This window comes from Panthera onca, chromosome D4, assembly GCF_046562875.1.
Source record: "Panthera onca isolate mPanOnc1 chromosome D4, mPanOnc1 haplotype 2, whole genome shotgun sequence".
NCBI lineage: Eukaryota > Metazoa > Chordata > Mammalia > Carnivora > Felidae > Panthera > Panthera onca.
In genome coordinates, this window is record NC_138351.1 from 83,429,519 (window position 1) to 83,450,762 (window position 21,244).

The window sequence follows — 21,244 nt, forward strand, 5'->3', positions numbered from 1 at the left end:
ACTTTACCTGTGTTCTCTCTAATCTTTCTCAACAGCGCTGAAAAAGGCAGTTTCATTTCCATTTTACAGATGTAGAAACTGAGGCTCAGGAGGGGTAAGTAGTCTGCAAAAGTCACCCAGCTAGAAAAGGCAGAGCCCAGTTTCAAAACCAGGTCTCCTGAATCTGAAACCCTTGCTCTAACCACCACGCCGACTTGCCTCTTAACAAACTTGAAAACCAAAAACAAGAAAGGCAGTCTCAATGAGTCAACAAGTGCATCTCTTGCCCGGTGGACTGAGGAGTGCTGAGCTGATGATGTCAGGGTGGGGTTTGTTCTGAAGACCGTGACATGGCAGAGCTATTCTCGCAAACAAAAATACAAGGCCCTCAGCTGAGCATTTCAGTAAAATGCTTAACTGCTGATGAATTACATAAATTTTTCTTTTAGGAGAGGATGGAAGTAAAAAGAAAATAGAAATGAGGAGCTTAAAGAAGGCCAGAAAGCCCATTAGCACTTTTGACAGATCCAAAGATAACTCTGAAGCCACCAAAACGTGGCCTCAAGAGTCTGCCAAGAAGCTTCACGCTGGGTAGAAATATGTTACACAGCTTGCCGTCCAAATAAGGAGACACAGCGTCAGAGACAAATCCTGCACCTTATTTTGGTGGGAGAAAAAAAAAAAAAAATCATAAGGATACTTTTGTGGATGGGGAAGGAAACATTTCTGAAATAAAAACACCACTTGGTTGAGGCATAACCCCCAGGCCCAATCGGGTTCGGAGGGATTCAGGTGCTTGTTCCAAAAACTCTACACAGGTATGTTAAAAATATGTAACATTTAGCCAAATTCTCTCTAAACTGTCATGTACTTTTTTTGGTATTTCTCATCCCATCTGTGCTGATTACCAAGATATTTGTGTCTAAACAGAAGCTGTCTTTCTTATCTGCTTCCTCCCCTGCCTCTTTCCTTCTGGGAAGCCACCCGCCCAGGCGGGTGGGAGTGGGTGGGAGTGGCGACAGCCCCGGGAACTTCACTCAGCCTTGGGAGCACCTGTGGGGCAGAGCAGACCATGGGAGCACCTGTGGGGCACAGCAGGCCTTGGGAGCAGCTGCAGGGAACATTTACAGTTTCCACCATGCTTCATCTCCGAAGAACACCCCTTGGAGAAAGGGGTTTTCTCCCTTGTGCCTTAAAGGATCCAGTGGCTTAAGCCCCACCAATCCCCAATTTCTCAAACCTGCCATGCCTTTTCTTACCCTCAGGTCTTTACTTCTGTTGTTTCCTTCTCCTAGAATGCTCTTCTCCTCCTTGAGGACACCCATTTACTTTCCAAGACCCAGCTGAGATGTCACCTCCCCCTGGAAGTCTTCCTAGATTCCTCATTTGTCAAGCTCCTCCACTTTGAGCAGGCATGGTGATTGGTCTCTATCTTATAACCACTCAGTTACAAGTAGGTTTCTGTCACTTCACTGAGGTCCCTCTGGGTATAATGACATATCCCATCACCTAGCAGTTTGATGAAAGAATCAATAAGTAGAGAAAGCAGTGACTAAGCCTCCTTAGCTGGACTAAGAGGAACACACCAGCCTGGAAGACAGACAAGGTGGTGTATTAGGAAGAACACAGCATTGACGTCAGAAAACCGCGGTCTGAGCTGGATGAAGTGATCAATGGTGAAGGGCTCATGGAAAACAAAATTGACACTAGCAACTCACAAAGTCAGATAAAATGGCAGGGGGATGGGATTGGGAGTTGTTTAAGGTGTGTGTGGCTCTATTTAGTACAAGTGTAAAGAAATAGGTGGTTTGTTCATCAGGTAATGGGGGAGGGGCTGCATGCAGAAGCAGGTGTTTATTTCACAGCCAGCTCAATCATATATCTCTGATGGGTAAGACAAGAGTATAGGGAATAACGAGAAGAGACGACTTCCATAGCAAGTTGTCCTAGTTCAAGACTGCAGCCAGAATATACTGTGAGCTTATACTTATAAAGGACACAAGGTATACCACCCTCCTAGCACTTTCCTTCAGTGGGACTAAATCTTCAACCTCCCATTTCTGTCTCCTGTAATCAGCCAATCAACAAACATATTTAACTCCTACTATGTGTTTAGTACCAACCTGGGAGCTGGGCCTGCAGAGATTAAAGAAAAGATGATCGCCATTTTCCAGGAATTTAGCCTGGGAATGGCAATGGCATCAGTATGGTGTGCAAAGTACTGTGGTCCAGGCCGCACACACTCCAGGGCCGCCTGAGAAGGGCAGATTCAACTTTGCTGGACCGATACAGGAGGAAGGCTTGACAGAGGAGAAGATATTAGGTCTGGGCCTCCCACCAACGGTTCACTCAGTGGACACAGGAGGAAGCGTATTCCAGGCAGAGACAGAGGCAAGGAGGAGAGAAGAGCTCTTAGCAGTTCAGTAAAATGAAGAGCAGGGTTTAGAGCAGGGGACATGCTGGGGCAGGGGAACTGGGTGCAGATTCTGTGAGAGCCTAGACTTCCCTTGTGGGTCAGAGGGAGTTGCCGAAGGATCATGATATAATCACATATGTGTTTTGGAAAGATCTTCCTGGAGGTCCTATGGAGGACGCACAGGAGAGGGCAAGCAGGAAGCAGCACAATCAGTTAACAGGCTGGCGCCATATTCCCGGAATGAATGATTACAGCAAAAAAAACTATTGAGATGAAAGCTTTGGATATGGATGCGACAGATCTCTGTAAAGTGGAATCACAGGACTTGATAATGAATTAGACCTGAGAAGTGGAGAGGGGAGGAAGAAGCTCAGACAACGCCCAGGACTTCCAGGTTACAGAGTACCACACTTGTCCACTTCCCCGGTTTTTTAGAGGGAGAGTCCACTCATTTAATGTGGGATCAGTCCTCCTTCTAAAGAACCATCAATCCTGTCAAGCAAGGTGTTGCCGCTCATCTGGTCTTGGGCCTAGTGTCCTGGATTATAATGCCACCAAGGCTAAGTCTAAATCACCATTCCCTTTATTCCCTGACAATGAATTCTCTGTGTGACTCACCTACTGGGAAGGAAAATCTTGCTTAGAGGGACTATTTCCAGTGTCCAGACTCAGAAGGGTTCAGTTTTCTCAGTGCCAGTACATTTTTAGGTTTAAGGACATTCTGTTTCCATTCATAGAGCTCAAGCATTATTTCAGTTACATATCAATGATGTGCCTTGTGAGCATTCTCCTATCTGCCTAGCATGTATTATGGGCTTACTCTGTAGGGCTGGGTAGCAGGGATATGAAGCTGACCACTACTTGGGCTGGGAAGGGCTCAGGTCCAAGGAAGGTTTCTAGTCAACAGGGTCAAAACAGCCTTGAAGTTGAGTTTCGGAAAAGGTGTGTGCTGCACAAGCTCCTTAGCCTCTCCAGGCTCCCGTTTCTCATCTCTACAAAGAAATGACAGTAAAGGTCCCTTCCAGCTCTAACCCTCTGTGGCTCTAAATCCAGACAAAGAGGAAGGGAAGGCACCTGACAAACCTCATTTCCCCCAGGAGAAGCCCCATAATAGCTGCTTACTTCTAGCCATCCCTGCTGGCTCCTGTGCCGATCCAGGTGGCTGGGGACTTCAGGCTCACTGTGATCCACGCCCGGGGTTAGGAAGCAGGTGGGGGTTTGGGGGGATGGGCCAAGGATGGGAGGGGATATAGTGGGGCTTAGAGAAAAAGCGTCTTAGGTTCAATACCTTGGGGAAATGAGATAATCCCCAAACCAAAGAACCGACTCTAAGCTGGGTACTCCTTGGAGCCTTCGAAACAGATGCTAATCCGCCCCACGGTCTGTCATTTTATTAGTCTTTGTGACTTTCAGCTTCATACACAGTACACATGATAAAGACTTACTGTACTGTGTCTGGAGGAGGCTTCTAAGGCAAGAGGCTTGGTTTTGCCAATGGGTCTTATTTCCTGAAATAACTCTTGCTCAGATTATTTTACCATAACGTAAACCTTTAGAATCCTCAATTGATTTTTTTTTTTTAAAGAATTTAGGTTACTTTAGTTGTGTGGGATTCTTAAAAGGGAATTATAAATTTGCATTCTAAAATAATCTGTCTAAGAATTCCACAAACTCACTTAAGCAATCACATCAGAGAAGTATATTACAGGAAAGAAGGCAGGGTTTACCCAGAGGTCAACTTTTATCCCTCCTATGTGAATGGAAAAACCATTAGAATAAACAATTACCTGACAACCCTTAAGAGCAACAATGGAATTCTCTACAATCTCAGTACTTGATAATAAGCCTTCTAGTACCACCTCAACTTTGTTTATTTTTCAAAGTCACGATGAGTTCATAAATCTTTTCTATATCATGGTACATCTTTTGACAAAGTGGAGCCTGGGCAATGTTATATATAACTGTCCATTCTAAATGCTTTTCCTGCATCATTAACCACTTGGTATGACACTGACCAGATAATTAAGACAGGTTTGTTTAATATCCCAAATGAAGGTCTATATGATTATCCATTAATCAAAAGTAAACTTCAAAACCTGGGTGCTTAAAAAAAAAAAAAAAGTCCCTTATACAGCCAGTTTACAATGTTATTATTACTACCCATACCTAATATTATTGTTCCTGATCTGGGATTTCTTTTTAGTGCAGGTCAATTGTTTAAAATTTATAAAGATTTATGCTCATTTGACTATTGCCTGTATAAAATTCACTCCTACATGTGTTATCTTGATGGAGAAAAACCCTGGTGAACAATTACCTAGTGATGCTTTTTCAGTGAAAAGGAAGAAAATATTTCGACGCAGAAATTGCAGGATTAATGAGAATTAACTTCAACAGCGATCTAAAAGTGGAAAGAATTTTCTGTTTGCTTTTCATTAATGTCTTGCAGACACACTGACCCAAAAGCCAAGTGAGAAGAATTGTTATTTTCCCCTTTCCGTGGGGTGGCTGCATTGCTCACTCATTCACTCAGTCAGCCAGCCAACCATTCAGTCATTCTATAAATATATATTGACAATCTACTATGTTCTAGGTAAAGTGCTAATTACAGAGATGCAGCGACGAAAAAATACTAATCCCTCTCATTCTGGAAGGAGAAATGACATTAAACATGTTCACAAAATTAATGACAGAACTGAAACTGCCGATGAGCAATTTCTTAGAAGGGCATAGGAAGCCATGGAGCCTAAGGCCCAGGGCTCAGCAGCATCTCAGCGCTGGGATCAGATTGACCTGCGTGTGATGCCCGGTTTTAGCATTTATTGGCCGGCTGACTAGGGGCAAGTTACTTCAGGTCTCTGGGCTTCATTTCTTCTTCAGAGCAGGGAGATCAACCACACCACAAGCTGCTGTGAAGATCCCATGACATAACAAATACTGCCTGAACTGATCCATGGTAGGTGTTATCTCTTTCTTACATTAACCGTTCTCTGAAGCTGTCCAGAGCAACAGGATTCTCTGGCGGCAGAATTAAGTTCTATGTGCCAAAGTCCTTCCATCCTTTTCTTTGCTTATTCTCTTAAGTTCAGTATGCCCCTTAGAGGAGATAGTCAATAAATGTTTACAGAACCCCCCATGTGGTAGGCACTGGAGTCCTGGACTTCATTCCTGGCACCATTTCTAAGCTTCAAAAATCACGGTGTCAGTGGAAGCTGCTAAGACACTTGTGTGGTCAGACACACACTCCATGAAAGGAAATGATCTTCACAACCCAGAATGTTAGCAAAAACCCAGAGAAAGACAAGCCCCCAGAAGTAATGTGCCCTAGCCCGTAGCCACAACACAGACCTCAAAAGAGGTTAAGACTAGGATTGTAGGAAAGCAAAGAGAAGAAGGGAAAGAAAAGGACCATCAAAAGCTATATCTCTCTTGCACCAAGCATTGCACTTGGAACTTTACATTCAATGCTTCATTTGTTCCTCCCATTTTTTTTTTTTTTTTTAATTACATAAGGACACTGAGGCTCCGAGAATATATGTAAGTAGTCCAAGGTCCCCAAGTGGTGGAGCCCAGTGTCGGGCTGTGTCCACAACTCATGTTCCTTCCACTACCGCAGACTATGTCATATTAACAACCCCGTGGTTACTGCTTGTTTCAATCTGCAATGCACCAATTTAGTCATTTTAAATTAATCCTTGAAAAATCACCAAGAGATTAAAATGCAAATTTCAACATGGCTAGAGCTCAGTACTGACTCTGTGTCAAAAATCACACAAATTGGTCCTACAAAAGTTCAGATTCTCCTTAGAGGAAAAGCGTTCCTGCTTCACTTCATATTTGAGACATGAAAAATAATTTTTTTCTCTTTCCTCATGAATATCAAAAGCCAACTGCAGGGAGGCAGGCTGGCATAATGAAAACAAAATGCTTGGTTTCCTTACCAACCTCAGTCACTACACCCCACTTAGGTACAGACCTTGGGCTGGTAACCTCAGGTCTGGGAGCCCCGGGTCCCTACATATAAAATGGGGCTCACGTCTACCTCTCACAGAGGAGCTGTAAGGATTTAAATGGAACCATGTATGTTAGGAGTCTGGCAGATTGTTTTTATTATTCCCGCTTAGAAACAAACAAGGCCAGCCTTTTACCGATTTGCAAAGGAGGATTTAGGGGACAATGGGTCATACACAGGGAATTGGTTCATTAGTGGCAAAACCAGCAGAGGGAATGCAAAAAAAAAAAAAAAAAAAAAAAATTTTTTTTAATGGTGGGGGCAGTGCAGACAGGAATTGGAGCTGAGGCTATGAAGAAGACAGGTTTGTTTTTTCCTCCTAACCTATTTCTAACCTTAGTTATAGCAGTTTTGAAAATTAAGAAATTATCAGAACTTTCAGGTACCTTAAATTTAAGTTCTTAAGGAATTCTCAGTCCTTAAAATTAAAAAAAACTAAAATAATGAACCTCACCTAGGCAATAATTGTTATAACATTATTTATAATAGCAAGACATCAGAGACCATCTAAACGTCTATTAGTAGGAGAGGTACAGTTAAAACACTAGAGGGACTTCCAGTAAAATACGGCAGACTAAATACACATATTTGTCTTTACTTTCTGATACCATCCCTCCCCAATAACCCCCCAGGAAAAGTCACAGTGAAATCATTTTAAAAGACATAAACCCCAAAGAACAAGAGAAAAGACATTACTGGAAGAGAGAGGTCAAATTTTTAGAAGCCAGAAAGCAGATGTTACTAAAGAAACAGTTCTCAGGCTGGGTCATTCATCCCAAGAGACATGTGGCAATGTCTGGAGACATTTCAGCTGTCACAGCTGGAGAGGTGTGTGCTACCATCATATCACTACATGATCTCAGGAATGCTGCTAACACCCCACAACACACAAGACCATCCCACACAACAAAGAATTATCTGGCCCAACGTGCCCACAACACCAATCACAGCACCAACTGAGGTTGAAAAACTCATGGAGGGTGACTTGGAAGCTGACAAAGGGCTGAACACGAAAGCTGGGGCAGAGGGATAGAGGGACAGGGCGCAAGCTCAAGCCCAATTCAGGCCACAGAACTCCAAAAAGGCTCAGGAATCAGAGACACCCAGAACCTCTGAAGGGTGCCAGTGAAAATAAGATTCTTCTCTCTCAAGAGGCTCACTCTGACACCCCCTCCAGCAGAAAGGCACTGAACCTTTCTGGAGGCACTGAACCAGAAAATCTTGGGGACACCAGGTATAGTTAAGGACAGAGGATAAAGCATTAAATAAAAAATGGGAGGGGGACTTAAAGAACACATCCTACATATTGATATCCCATAACTCACCACCCTCCTCAGCTTCCAGAATGCTGGTAGGTGAAGCTTATGCTCACAGACACAAACAAAACTTACTAGATCTAAAGAAAAGATTCTGATACTGACATTTAAGAGCTCCCCCGTAGACCCCCTAAGTAACCAGACCTCTGATCCATCATCTACAATAAAGGCCCCAGGTAACAAGCCCCATTCATGAACACAGACCTTCCACTTAGCTTTTTAGTGCCTCAGTCTAAACAGGGCTGGACAGCCACTTGAAGAAAGCCTCTACAATCAAAGATACAGAACGAAACAGAAGAGAGAAAACACTGAAGAAAAAAACATGCAAGAAGAACAATTTTTTAAATCTATACACAATAGTCTCAAAGAGACGAGAAAAAAAAAATATTGCACTCCTAAAACAAGATGCCATTAAACAACAAGTTATTGAACAGAACCAAAAGACTCTTCAATAAGAAGGGAAAGAAAAGGACCATCAAAAGCCGTATCTCTCTTAGACCAAGCATTGAACTTGAAACTTTGTAATCAATTCTTCATGATATCAACAATGACAGCAGAAGAAATTCATCAGGGAGGAAAGATTCATTGGAAAAAGGAAAACTAAAAGGGAATGACAGAAACCAGAAAAGAAAATTAGAGGATCAACACAAAAGCTGAACATCCTACCATAGAGGCCCCAGAGAAACGAGAAAAATAAAGAACAATTTTTTCAAAGAAATAATGTGACAACACTTCCCAGCTCTAAAGGACATGAGTTTCTAGACTGAATGAACCCACCAAGTGCCCAGCACAGCAGATAAAAATGAGCCAGAGCAAAGCAAATCGTTGTACAATTTCAGAATACCAGAGACAAATAAAGGATCCTAAAAAATAAATCAGGAATCAGAAAGGCTTACAACTTCCAAGTTTTAACAGGAAAACTAGAAGTCAACACAGTTCCATCTTCAAAATTCTGAAGGCAAACTTCCAACTCATTCCGGAGTAGGATAATCATTCTCAGTGATGGAAAGTTTCAAAATGTTGCCCCCAACACAATACTTTCTGAAGAAACTACTGGAGAATGTTTCACCAGAAGGGAATAAACAGGAAGATGTGAAATCCAGAAACTCTTAATTGACAAAAAGTTGTACAAGAAAGGAAACGCAATCATAATCGAATGTCTCCTTCCGCATGCTTATTTATAAACATTATGGATTTAAAATTTTTCCTGAAGATAGAGGAAAAATGGGGGAGGGAAAACATGCAAGTGATAAAAAGGTTTTTTTTCTGGGGGGAGAGGGGCTCAGAGATGGTAAAAGACCTAAACTCTCAACTTCCATAAGAAAATTAACAGGTGATATCTGAGACAGAAAAATTAAGAGGTAGCCATATATACACATTGGTTTAAAACACGGACAGAAATACTGCAAGAAGTGGAAAGTAAGGAGAATTTGAAATTTTCATCAACAATTATGTGGTACTGTATGATTTTTTAAGGCATTAATAGGCATAATTTTCATAAGAATAGTAATGCCGTTAAATTAAAAAAATCATTATTAAAAAAGGATGAAGTAAATATAAACAGGTTTTAGAATACACTAAACTAAAAAAGTGAGTTGTAAAACAATATGAATAGTATCACATTTATGTCTTAAAAAAATGTCTACAACACACCCAGGTACTCACACATACGACACTGCACATACATAGAGAAAGGCCTAAAAGGTCTGGAAGGACATACAAATTTGAGGGAGAATGGGACTAGGGGTAGGGGACGGACAACGGTAATTCATTTTCTATATGTACTTCTTACTTGTTCAATGTTTTTTATAACAAAGATATTCTGTAACAAATTTTAATGACAAGGGTAGATGTCCATAATACACTGTCATAAAAAAAAAGTTGACATAAAGGTATATATTTGGTATGATCCCCACTGTGTTTAATTATTTTTTTTTAATGTACATTTATTTTTGAGAGAGAGAGAGACAGACAGACACACACAGAATTGAAGCAGGCTCCAGGCCCTGAGCTGTCAGCCAGAGCCTAACGCAGAACTTGAACTCACGAACTGTAAGATCATGACCTGAGCCAAAGTCGGACGCTTAACCGACTAAGCCACCCAGGTACCCCTCCCCACTATGTTTTTTAAAACGTAGCTTCTAAAACTGTTTTTTGTTTTTTTTTTTTTTTTAAATCAAGAGGACACTTTTATCTCAAAGTATTATCTAATTCCCAACTTAAGTGGCTAGAAATAAACTTGCTATGAATAAAGCAGGAGCAGTGACCTGTGCTCTGGCCAGGCAGACACCTATCTCCCCCCGGCCATCCAGGGTCCTATAGCAACCTTGGGGCTCTAGGCTGCATAGTGTGAAAACTAGTACTATTGTAAAGAGGAAGGAAAGAAAAATTTGGAACGTGACTTTCTCTGAGATATGGGATTACAAGTGATTTCTTCTTTTGCTTTTGTATAATACATATATGTACATACCTTTCCTATGATTTGGAAGAGTTTACATAGTATCTGTTCCTTAACATGCCTATACAACCACCTAAAGCTGGCACATTTGTAACAGCAGGGTGTAGAGATGGCCAAAAAAGCTTCATTAATCTTTTCAAGTTCTGGTTCTATATTCATATTTCCTGTTTCTTAGGTTGACTTCAATCACTTATATTTTTCTAGAAAATTTTCTACTGCCTGTTCTAAATTTATTGCATAATTTTAATTTTACTTTAGTTTTCTTTTCAAAAATTCAGTTTTTAAAAAGTCTTATTTTTCAATTCTACTTTAACAAAATTTTTTACCTAAACTGTAATTCATTTTTCTACTTTGGCTTTTTTATTGTTATTCATTTTGCAGCTTTTTGAGCTAAAAGTCAAATTCATTACTTTCTAAGTTTCTCATTTATAATAAAGCATTAGAAGCTATCAGTTTCCCCCTGAGGGTAGTTTTAGCTGCATCCGTTGGCTTTTTGTTGTTTGTGTTGTTACCATTAATATCTAAATAATACACAACTTTAATGTTTTATCCTCTTTGACCCAGTCACTATTTCAAGTAGATGATTATTTTTAAATTTTTATTTATCATTAATTTCCAGTCTTATGCATTGCCATAAAAGAGACTGGCCTGTAAGACTTCGAGTTTCTCTCTTTAAAAGTTTTCAGTGTGATCTGGGACATAATCAATTTTTATAAATGTTTCATAGCATTTGAAAATAATCCCACGACAAACAGCCTTTTGCTATTTGTCCACAGTAAGACCCTGCTTCTTCTCTTCCACAGGATTTTTCTAGTTCTTTTTTGGGTTCTTCCAGTGTCTACTTACTGACTGCTAAGTATCCATAATCATCTCCTTTATGTTGTGGAAATTCCTGAAATTTTCTGGTGCATGGCAGCTCCCTCTGGAACTATATTTTATAGTTCTTTTGTCATTTCCATGGAATTTTTTGAGAGGTGAAAGGTAAAATTGTGGGCTCGAAGTGTAGCATAGCATATGAAGGCTCATCTCTAGAATAAGAAAGACCATTGTTTGAACTCTAATCCTACTACTTCTTTGCTGTAGAATCTTGAACATGTTACTTAAATTCTCAGGGTCTCTGTTTCCATATATAAAATAATAATTATGATAGTTAGCAACTAAGCTTGTTAAGAGTGGTAAATGAAAAAATGCAGGTAATCACTGAATACACCATTTGACAAGCAGTAGTACCCAGTAATATTAGCTATTGTTGCTGAAATGGGAATGACAGTCCAAACTTTTTACTACTTAATGTCAAACAAAAAGAAAACAGTGTTTTACACCAGAGCCTGATCATATAGATAATAAATTTTATGGATATATTTGATAGTCCCAACTGACTAAGATGTTTACCTAAGGACAATTCTATAGTCTAATAACTTCATTAATAAAGCATGGTTACTTGACACTTATAATTTATCTGTTTTACAGACAACATTTAAAAGAATTTCCTTTCTGTGCATCTGTAGTAGTTATAAAGAAATATACCACTTATTCCAGTACTTTAATAATCAAATATACACCCAAAAGAATGAAAAGCAGGGACTTGAACATCTAGATGTTTGTACACCAATGTTCACAGCAGCATTATTCACAATGGCCAAAATGTAGAAACAACTCAAGTGTCCATCAATGGATAAACAAAATGGAGAGGGCTGTTATGCCTACAGTGGAATATTACTCAGTCTTAAAGAAGAAAGTTCTGATACATGCTACAACATGGATGAACCACAAAGGCGTGATGCTAAATGAAATAAGTAAAACACAAAAGGACAAATATTCTATGGTTCTACTTAAAGGAGATACCTAATCAAATTCATAGAGAGAGAGAAAGAAAAAATAGTGGTTGCCAGGGGATGAGAGGAGAGGGTAAATGGGGAGTTGATTTTTAATGGGTACACAGTTTCAGTTGGGAAAGATGAAAAAGTCCTGGAGATGAATGCTGATGATGACTGCACAACGATGTGAATATATATACACTAATGAAATGTATACACAAATATGGTTAAAATGGTAAATTAGATATTATATATATTTTGATACAATTTTAAAAAAGTAATCAAGTGCCTACATGGTGGTGAATCTATATTTAATTCAACATAGTATTATTTACTTATTTTTAAATGTTTGTTTGTTTATTTTGAGAGAGAGAGAGAGAGAGAGAGAGAGAATGAATGAATGAATGAATGAATGAATTCCAGGCAGGTTCCAATGTGGAACCTGATGCAGGGCTCGATCCCATGAACCATAAGACCACAACCTAAGCCAAAATTAAGAGTCAGACACCCAAACGACTGAGGCACCCAGGTGCCCCTACATAGTACTATTTATAATCTAAGTAAAACATTTTGGAAATATGTCTTAAGGCTAGATACATAATTCATCTTGTTCAGAGGGCAAACATTAACCTCTGCTCCCTCAGACTCAAGTTCACTGCTCCAAACTCTTTAAGAGGTGGGACTGGAGGGGCCTCACACTCATACCCACAAATATTTTCTTTTACTCTCTTAAAGCGAATACAGAACCATAGTATAATTGTACTTGAGTAGACCTACCTGAATAAAAAAATCTTTACAGGTAAGTTCTTCATATAGAAGCATTTTCTTTATAAGAGAAAAACTAAAAACCATCTAAATATACAACACTAAGGGAAGAGCTAAGTAAACCACATAGCAAATGAAATACTATGCAACCACCAAATATGATTTTTATGAATAAGATAGACAAACGTTTATTCGATAGGTGATTTTAACTATGTGAAACATACATTCCCAAAAGAATAGAATGAGACATCAACATGTTAATAGGGGATTACCTTTGAGAAGTATGAGTAATGATCCCTCCTTGTCTTTACACTTTCTCTTCCTTTCAAATATTCTCTATTTGCCTTTGCTTTTGTAATGCATTATTTTTATAATGGGAAAATGTATCCTTTTACTTTATTTTAAAACTAAGTAGGGGCGCCTGGGTGGCTCAGTCAGTTAAGGGTCCAACTTTGGCTCAGGTCGTAATCTCATGGTTTGTGAGTTCGAGCCCTGTGTCGGGCTCTGTGCTGACAGCTCAGAGCCTGGAGTCTGCTTTGGATTCTGCGTCTCCCTCTCTCTCTGCCCTTCACCTACTTGTGCTCTGTCTCTCCTTCTCTCAAAATTAAATAAACATTAACAAAAATAAAATAAATTAAGTAAAAAACAAGATGAAAAACTTAACTTTTCTCCCCAAGTACTCACATTTTCAGGTATGCTGGGAAGTTCTCTGGTATCAGGCACAGTAAAATAAGAATGCTGGAAAAGAAAAGCAAATGCTATTTATTTTTGTAAACATTTGCCACAAGCACATTACTCAGAAATCCAGTAAGGGATCTGAAGATAGTTCCTTACTCAATTGAGGAAAGTTTCACTCATAGGAAACGACCACAGAATATTTTCTTTGGATAATGTTGGATTACAGCCAGACATGTTAAATCATCAGTTTGGTAGACGGAATTCTTTTCTATGAGAGATGAACATCTTTAGGAGATATAAATGAACAGCTCAACGAGGTTAAAGGCTAAATTCCCCTACAATGTTTGCACATTTCTGAACACATGAAAGCTGCAGGCTTCATAATTTATTGTTCAATGAGGCAAGTGGACTCAAGGGACCAAGTATCACTAGGTTCACTCAGCAATGGTCTTACCAACCAAACCTGCCATTTCATTTTAGCATCTGAGGTTATATCCATATACAAGCTGCGGGCAAAATCTGCCCCGAAGGCCCAAGTGACGTTAAGGACAGCTCTAACTGAAGGTCTGCTGCACTGAGATCACTACAGATGGCTAACAGTGGAGAATTCTGTCCCTTATGCAGGCTCTGCAAATAAGCCTCCTGACTTCCAGTGTAATCTCCAGCGAAGGGAGTGGGAGACTCAATGGAGCTGAAAGCCTGACCTGTTCAAAGAACTTTCAAGGAGGCATCCCCATGTATGTAACGAGCATATGTCCCTGAGTTAAATGACAACAGGCTGAACTGATGACACCTCTTCTGTGCTACTAAAGACAAGGAGGACAATGGCAAGCAGGACGGGAGAGGCTGGTGCTAGCCAATTAAAAATGGGATTGTGCAGAGGGCAGGAAAGGTCGCAGCAGAGAAGGTCAGCTTAGCCACGGCCAAAGTTCAAACCTGGACCCCCAAGTGACATTTCAGGAAGTCCCTCCCCTCCATTCTTGGATAATTGCAAAATAAGTAGGTCTCAAGAAGAATGGGTCGTATAGACTTCCTGAAATGAAAGGCTGGGTGACAACTGCAATAATGACCACAACAACAATAATAGTATAAGCGACTTGCCTGATATTCAACAGATACTGACCGTTGGATACCGCTACACGGAAGGCTTTATGTCAGGGAGTTGTATAAATGCTATCTCTAATTTCCATAACAAATTTTAAGACGATATTATCTCCATATTATAAATGGGTAAATTAAGGCTAAGGGCACACAGCTAGCAGGTAACAGAACCAGGAACTGAAACCAGGTCCAGAGAACGAGAGCTATTCTCTTCCCACTGTAACAGACTGCTATACCTACACTTTTCATGAACAAATTATAGCTAAAGCCTCTTGAATTAAAGTAAACTAAAAGGCAGAAACAAAAATTATGAAAAGACCACTTAAAAAAAAAAACCCTCTCTGCAAAGCATCATTCCAAAAGCTGCATGTCTGTGCCAAAATACCACCTATGAAGTCTTATAATAGAGACTATGCAGCATGAAAACTAGTTAACAATTGGGGCACCTGGGCGGCTCAGTCAGTTAACTGTCCAACTCTTGATCTTGGCTCAGGTCATGATCCCACATTTGTGAGTTCGAGCCCCTCGAACTCTGTCAGGCTCTTAGGATTCTCTCTCTCCCTCTCTCTCTGCCCTTCCCCTGCTCACAATCTCTCTCTCTCTCTCTCTCTCTCAAAAATAAATAAATAAACATTTAAAAAAACACTAGTTAACATCCGATTCAATTTAACAGTGAGTTGTAAAATACAAGGTTAAATTTGATGCTATGAGATACCAACTTCTATCACAAACGGCTAGGGGGAGTCCCAGGAAATGTTCAGTAATGGATGTCCACATGGTGATGGAGTGACAAAATAGTGGCTGGCACAGCAAGGGAGAAGGAACAAGGACCACAGAGTCACCATTTAATAGTTACGTGAACTTAGTCAACTTCGCTTGATAGCTCAGAACTTCAGTTTCCGAACCTGTAAATGGGAAACCTGAGGTCTCCTTCAAAACTGTTCTGAAGAATAAATGTTATACACGTGGAATGCCTAGCATTCCATACATTATATTTTAATAGAAAATTATTACTTCTCGACTGCTAATTTGCATTTGTATTTTCTCTCAATTGCCTCTACCAGACACACGGAAGTAGTCTCTTCTGGCCAAAGACACAAAGTCCAGGATTGCCATTTTCCCACATTTCAGGTTTTATAAGCTGAATGTGACTAGCCCTTCAAAATCCGAAATGCAATATGGAGAGAATTCCTCCCGAATAGGAAAGAAACAAATATCTGCCTTTACAGATGCAATGGATTGTAAATAGTGAGGCAACGCAATTCCAAAACCAAGTAGTCCCCAGGCTGTCCTTTGAGATTCTGTCTTGCTCCATCACCCATGAAATGCAGCAACCAGAGGAGGTCAGAAACATTCCTAGGAACCACTGGCACGAAACAGCTGCACCTCCTCCCCCCAACAGTTTCTCCTGCCCCTGGGATGGCTTGTCCTTGAGGTCTGGCAGCCACTCAGGGGAAGGAGTGGCCCTTCCTCCCCAGCAGCTGGTGACCCAGCCAGGCTACTCCACAGCTACCTGTCGGATGTCATTACAGACTGAAGCGGAGAGATCAAGCTGCTTGAGGAAAAGGGACAGGGACAAAGGCAAGGTTGCTTAGCTATCTGGCAATGACCCGAACAGGTTTAAAGCTCATTTCTTCATCATCTTTTCCGTGCAGTCTTCCCTTCAAGAATTTCTCTAACAAGGTTCCTTTCCTTCCTCTCTTCTATTAGAATGAACAAAAACCTCTATCAGACCAGTTTCTTCTTTGCTCCCTTTCTTTCAACACTCATGGCCTAGTGGAAAGAACATGGGCTTGGAAGTTAGCCCTGGGTTTGAAAACCCCAGTCTTCTCACTTATTAACCACACAGCCTTGGGTGAGCAAGTACCTTTTTCTCTCTAAGCCTCATCTATGAGACGAGAATGCTACTATCTGTTCTGTAGAGTTGTTTTGAGCATTAGAGATGCATACTTGGCAGAAATTAAGAACTTAACAAAATAGAAGATCTATTATTAGTTATTGGTAGTAATACTGCTTTCAATTTGATCATTAAAAAAACCCTGTGAGATATGTTTTCTTTATGAGGGCAAATACACTAACCACTGAATACCAGTGCTGCACCTGGTCCTAGTGAAGCTGAACAACAAAACTTTCTATTATTTCAAAAATAAAGCTTCTTATCTACCAGACCGGTCGGTCAGTCTGTCTGTCTGTCTGTCTATCTATCTATCTATCTATCTATCTATCTGTCTAAAGAAAGGCAGACTGCCACATGCAACACCTCATTTGGATGTACCTAGAGCCTTGGAAGCTTGACTACCCTATGTTCTCCTACAAATGGACCTTGAGAGCTTGTTTGGAGATTCTAGCAGGAGAGCACAGCTACTCCTATGCCCTGGACTAAAGAACGATCCTCCTCTATCAGGGGAAGGTCGTGCTCTTCGACCGAAGGCACAGCTTTGGGAGGGACACACATGGAGAGGTGAGGGAGGAAGGGGATGGGCAAAATCAGCTGGATCCTGTGATCAGCGGGATGGCAGATGTCACATCACACATCCAACACAACTTTTTAAACATTCAGATCCCACAACATAGGGAAAATAGCCCCTGGGTAATCAGTCAATAGCTGGCCAATGGGTGTCCATCTGAGAATTCTGATGAAGGTGGTGGCAAAGGTTTGACCTGGAGAATCAGAGAACTCCAGTAACTGAAATATGAAAAAGATCCCCTACACCTCTTCTGACATCTTATCCGATCAATGAGGAGCTTGGGACCCACAGGCTAAAGGTTTTAAGATCACCGAGGTCACCAGCAAAACTACAGCTAGACTGAAACTTCCCAGTGTGGAGGGTTTTCAGCTGAGCGCACCACACATCACGTAGCGTGTACTTAAAAGAGTTCAAAGAAACAATCATTCCTGTGGGCCAGGAACCATGCTAGGCTCTCTCCATTCCTGTCCTTGAGGGGCTAGTGGCCGAGACCAGAGAACAGATGTGGTGTGACTAAACACTGCAAAGCGTACAAGATGCTCGGGGCAAAGAAGAAAACCTCGTCTAAGCCTTGCGGAGAGAAGGGAGGCAAGGGGAGGATTTCTCTATAAATAAAATCCAAGGTGAGTTCTGAAGGATAAATGTGGGTTACCTTAGTTAGGAGGAGAGAGGCAGTGTTGAGGGCTCAGGGGCGACAGCATGGGCTTCAGCAAAGGGGCATGCACAGCAATGATGAGAAGGGAAGGAAAGCATGAGGCAGGGGGCTGAGGAGGCGGGAAGGGGCCAGCCATCACATCCCAAGCCCGGCACCTGCCATCCAGGAGATGCTAGTGATGGGATGCCAACCAGGAAGAGGGGAGCCCTGGGGACACTTGGGACCCATTCCTCATGGAATCCCAAAGAAAGGGAAGAATTTTAACTCTCTGGCCTGTCTTGAGTCCAGAGGCTTCAGAGGCAGGGCTGGGGAAGGTGCAGACAACAAAAGACGATCCTGTTCGGCTAACTCCATCTTACTGTTAATGATGAAATGGTTTCTCGGCGATCGTTCATTTTCTGCCCCCACTTACCACGCTGAGATGAACAGACACTCCTGGGTCAGGAATGGGAAGTTTGTGCAGAGTTTCAAGAAGCTCATTCCACTGATTTTCCTGAAAGAAATAAAAAGCCTAAGTAACAAAAGCAAGGCTGGGCCCTCAGTCAGAGGCCAGCAGGGAGGTCTGGGCACACAGTGAGCTGGAAGCCCTCCTGACAGAGGGGGCTGGGGAGGTAGTGGCCGCAGCATAGAAACAGCCTTGATATTCAAGTAGGTTGGACAAAAGACACTGCTTTATGGCTCAATAGAAGAGCCAAACAGATCCTCCTACACCAAGTTTGACATTTTCTACTGAGTAAGACACCTACCATGACCGCCTTTTATGGATCATATACCATAAGCTCTCAGCAAACCTACCCTCTCAACTCCATAGCAACAACTTTTAAATGCAAACAATCCCAGCTTACAGGGCGGGGGTGGTTGGGAGAAACAACGACGACACTATAGATCTTGTCTTCATCATCATTACCCTCAATTAATTTTATTGAGTGCTCGCTGGATGTACACAGCAGCATCCAATTATGGAAAGTTAAAATGAACTACATACAACAGCATGCAATATAGTATGGTGGCTGTGCATTTTAATTAGTGAAATTGAGCCACAGAATGAAATACAAAGCAGTACAAATTATTCGATTGAGAACAGATTCACTTTTAAAATGCTCAAAAGAACACTGCTTATAGAATTATGCAAAAGCCATTTCTCCCACTCTGTGGAATTCTCTGTGCTGACAGAATAGTATTAAGCTTGCAGTTGTATCCATTTGTTACCTGTTTGATCCTCACAACTACCCCACTTCACAGATTGAAAACTGAGGCTCCGAAGGGTGCAACAACTTGGCTCAAGTCAGCCGGTTAGTAAGTTGCACAGCCAGGAGCCGCATGCAAGTTTTCTGCGTTCAAGCCCAGAGGCCTCTCCGCTGCTCTATGGCAGTCTTTGGAATAAACTTAAAGGAGAGGGAAAAGAGGATGAGTCCAGATCAAAAACCTGTTTCAGGGGCACCTGGGTGGCTCAGTCGGTTAAGCGTCTGACTTTGGCTCAGGTCATGATCTCGCGGTCCGTGAGTTCAAGCCCCATGTCAGGCTCTGTGCTGACAGCTCACCTGGAGCCTGCTTCGGATTCTGTGTCTCCCTCTCTCTCTGCCCCTCCCCGACTCACACTCTGTCTCTCAAAAATGAATAAATGTTTTAAAAAAATTTTTTAAAAACCTATTTCATTCCGAACTCTGATAAATCGTTCCAGTCTCTCACAGATAAATGAATGTGTGCACATGCACACGTTTACTTCTGGCCTGCAAAAAATCTCGAATTTACAGAGTAATTGTAAGACAGCAACTTTTTATTTCCTGAACTATGTACAAGTGAGTTGCTGACATTATTCCCCATCATCCATATATACAAAGGACATTCTCCTGTATAACCACAATTAATCATCAAAATCAGGAAATTAATATTGATAGAACATTCCCATCTAATTCTCAGATCTCATCAAGTTTTATAAATGTGCCCATAATGTCCTTGGTTAGCAAAATAATCCAATTCAGAATCACATGTTGCCTTTAGTTGTTAGGATTCTCTGGTCTTCATCAGTCTGGAACAGTTTGAGTCTTTCTTAGATTCATAGGCACTTGACAGTGAGTCCAGTCGTTCTGTGGAATAACTCTCAATTGTTTGATGTTTTCTATTGATTCAGACTTCAATTTGTTCCATGATTGATGATGTTCCACTTTGATCATTTCATTAATTCATCTGAAGTCTCTATTATGAAGGTACTCATTTTCCCTCTGTGTTTAGCAAGCATTTTGTGGAGTGATACTTTAGGTAAATACCCCATTCCTCATCAAACTTTTAATTTGTCTATTTACATACACACACACGTAAGGACACACAGTTTCCTATTTTACTCAATGACTACAATCCTTTGCTATTGCTATTTGTTTTGATGCTTGAAATTGTCCCAGATCGGACCAGTGGGAACCTATTATGTCTTTCAAGCTCACTTTTTTGGTCTTTCTGACATGTCCCCATCATGTTTTGAGCATTTCCTTTGAGCACTTTTTGGCACAAAAAGATATTCCAGGCTCATTTTATACTTTCCCTGCTCCAGCCCTGGAATTAGACATTTCTTCAGAGTTCTGGCTCCTTTTAGTGGAAAATGTTATTTAGAAACCACAATTTACACACTAGGTGTGCTCACTGCTACTTGGGTATTGCTAATCCCAGACTCTCTTAGTGGTTAGAGCCAGAGAATATACCACACACAGAGAGATCCACAATATACACATCTTTATTGATTTCTATATCTACCACATATATCAAAAGCCATAGGGTTCATACTAATGGGTCTAATTCCAATCCAACATAGGAATCCTTCTGGTTTCCTTCCTTTTCATATTTGTAACTAAATTCCACAGAAGTGAACAACCGATCCTATTTTCTTAATATACTTACTAATTTGTATGTAACCTATCTTTTACGGCTGACCCTATCCACCCAGGGGCCCTTCTTGCCCTGCTTGAATATGGCTATCCAGTGCTAGGCCACCACTGTTCACTCTTTCCCAACAAAAAAGCCCTCCCCACCCTGGGTTCCAACCCTCCAGTGCTGGGCCACTGCCGTCTCCTTTCCTTTGTGGATCCCTCTAGATCCTCCCAGCATTCGGATATCTGCTGCCAAGCCACTGCCACCACTATCCCACGTAATGAACCGTTTCATCCCTCAGGCTCCAACACTCTCAACCAGGCTGCTCTCTGGCTCAGATGCCCTCTTCAACCCCTGCCAACTCTTCCACAGGGATGCCCTCCATGCCCCATCCACAGTCTGATAACCAAAAATAACCAAAAAGGGTCAGCGACCCAGACAGACACCCTCATCATGTAGCTGAGGTTCCAACACTCCACTCTGAGCCATCATGGTCACCAGCCACACCTAAGCCCCCCAGCTGAAGCCTAACTTCCTAGTGACTTTTAGATTTGGGGAGGGGATTCTGTTCTTTTAATAAAAGCTCTTCCTCCCCGTTCTAATCTGATAACCCATGGCTTGCCGACAAGTAAGCCAGTTGTACACAGATTCCCTTTCATCTGCGTCATAATTCCTTTAACCAGAAAGAATTTAACAGAAAGAGTATTAGGTACAGTGGAA

General features: G+C 41.2%; 1 protein-coding gene across 21 annotated transcripts in view; it reads right to left on the reverse strand.

The window, feature by feature from the left end:
* The window catches only part of DENND1A (DENN domain containing 1A), a 509,645-nt gene that overhangs the window by 243,034 nt on the left and 245,367 nt on the right, over window positions 1–21,244 (reverse strand). For all 21 annotated transcript variants that reach the window (XM_060608727.3, XM_060608728.3, XM_060608735.3 and 18 more), the window contains 2 exons: window positions 18,078–18,158; window positions 13,448–13,501 (listed from right to left, as the gene is read on the reverse strand). In XM_060608727.3, coding sequence (XP_060464710.1) covers window positions 13,448–13,501; window positions 18,078–18,158 — 135 coding nt within the window. The remainder of the gene's footprint in view (window positions 1–13,447; window positions 13,502–18,077; window positions 18,159–21,244) is intronic.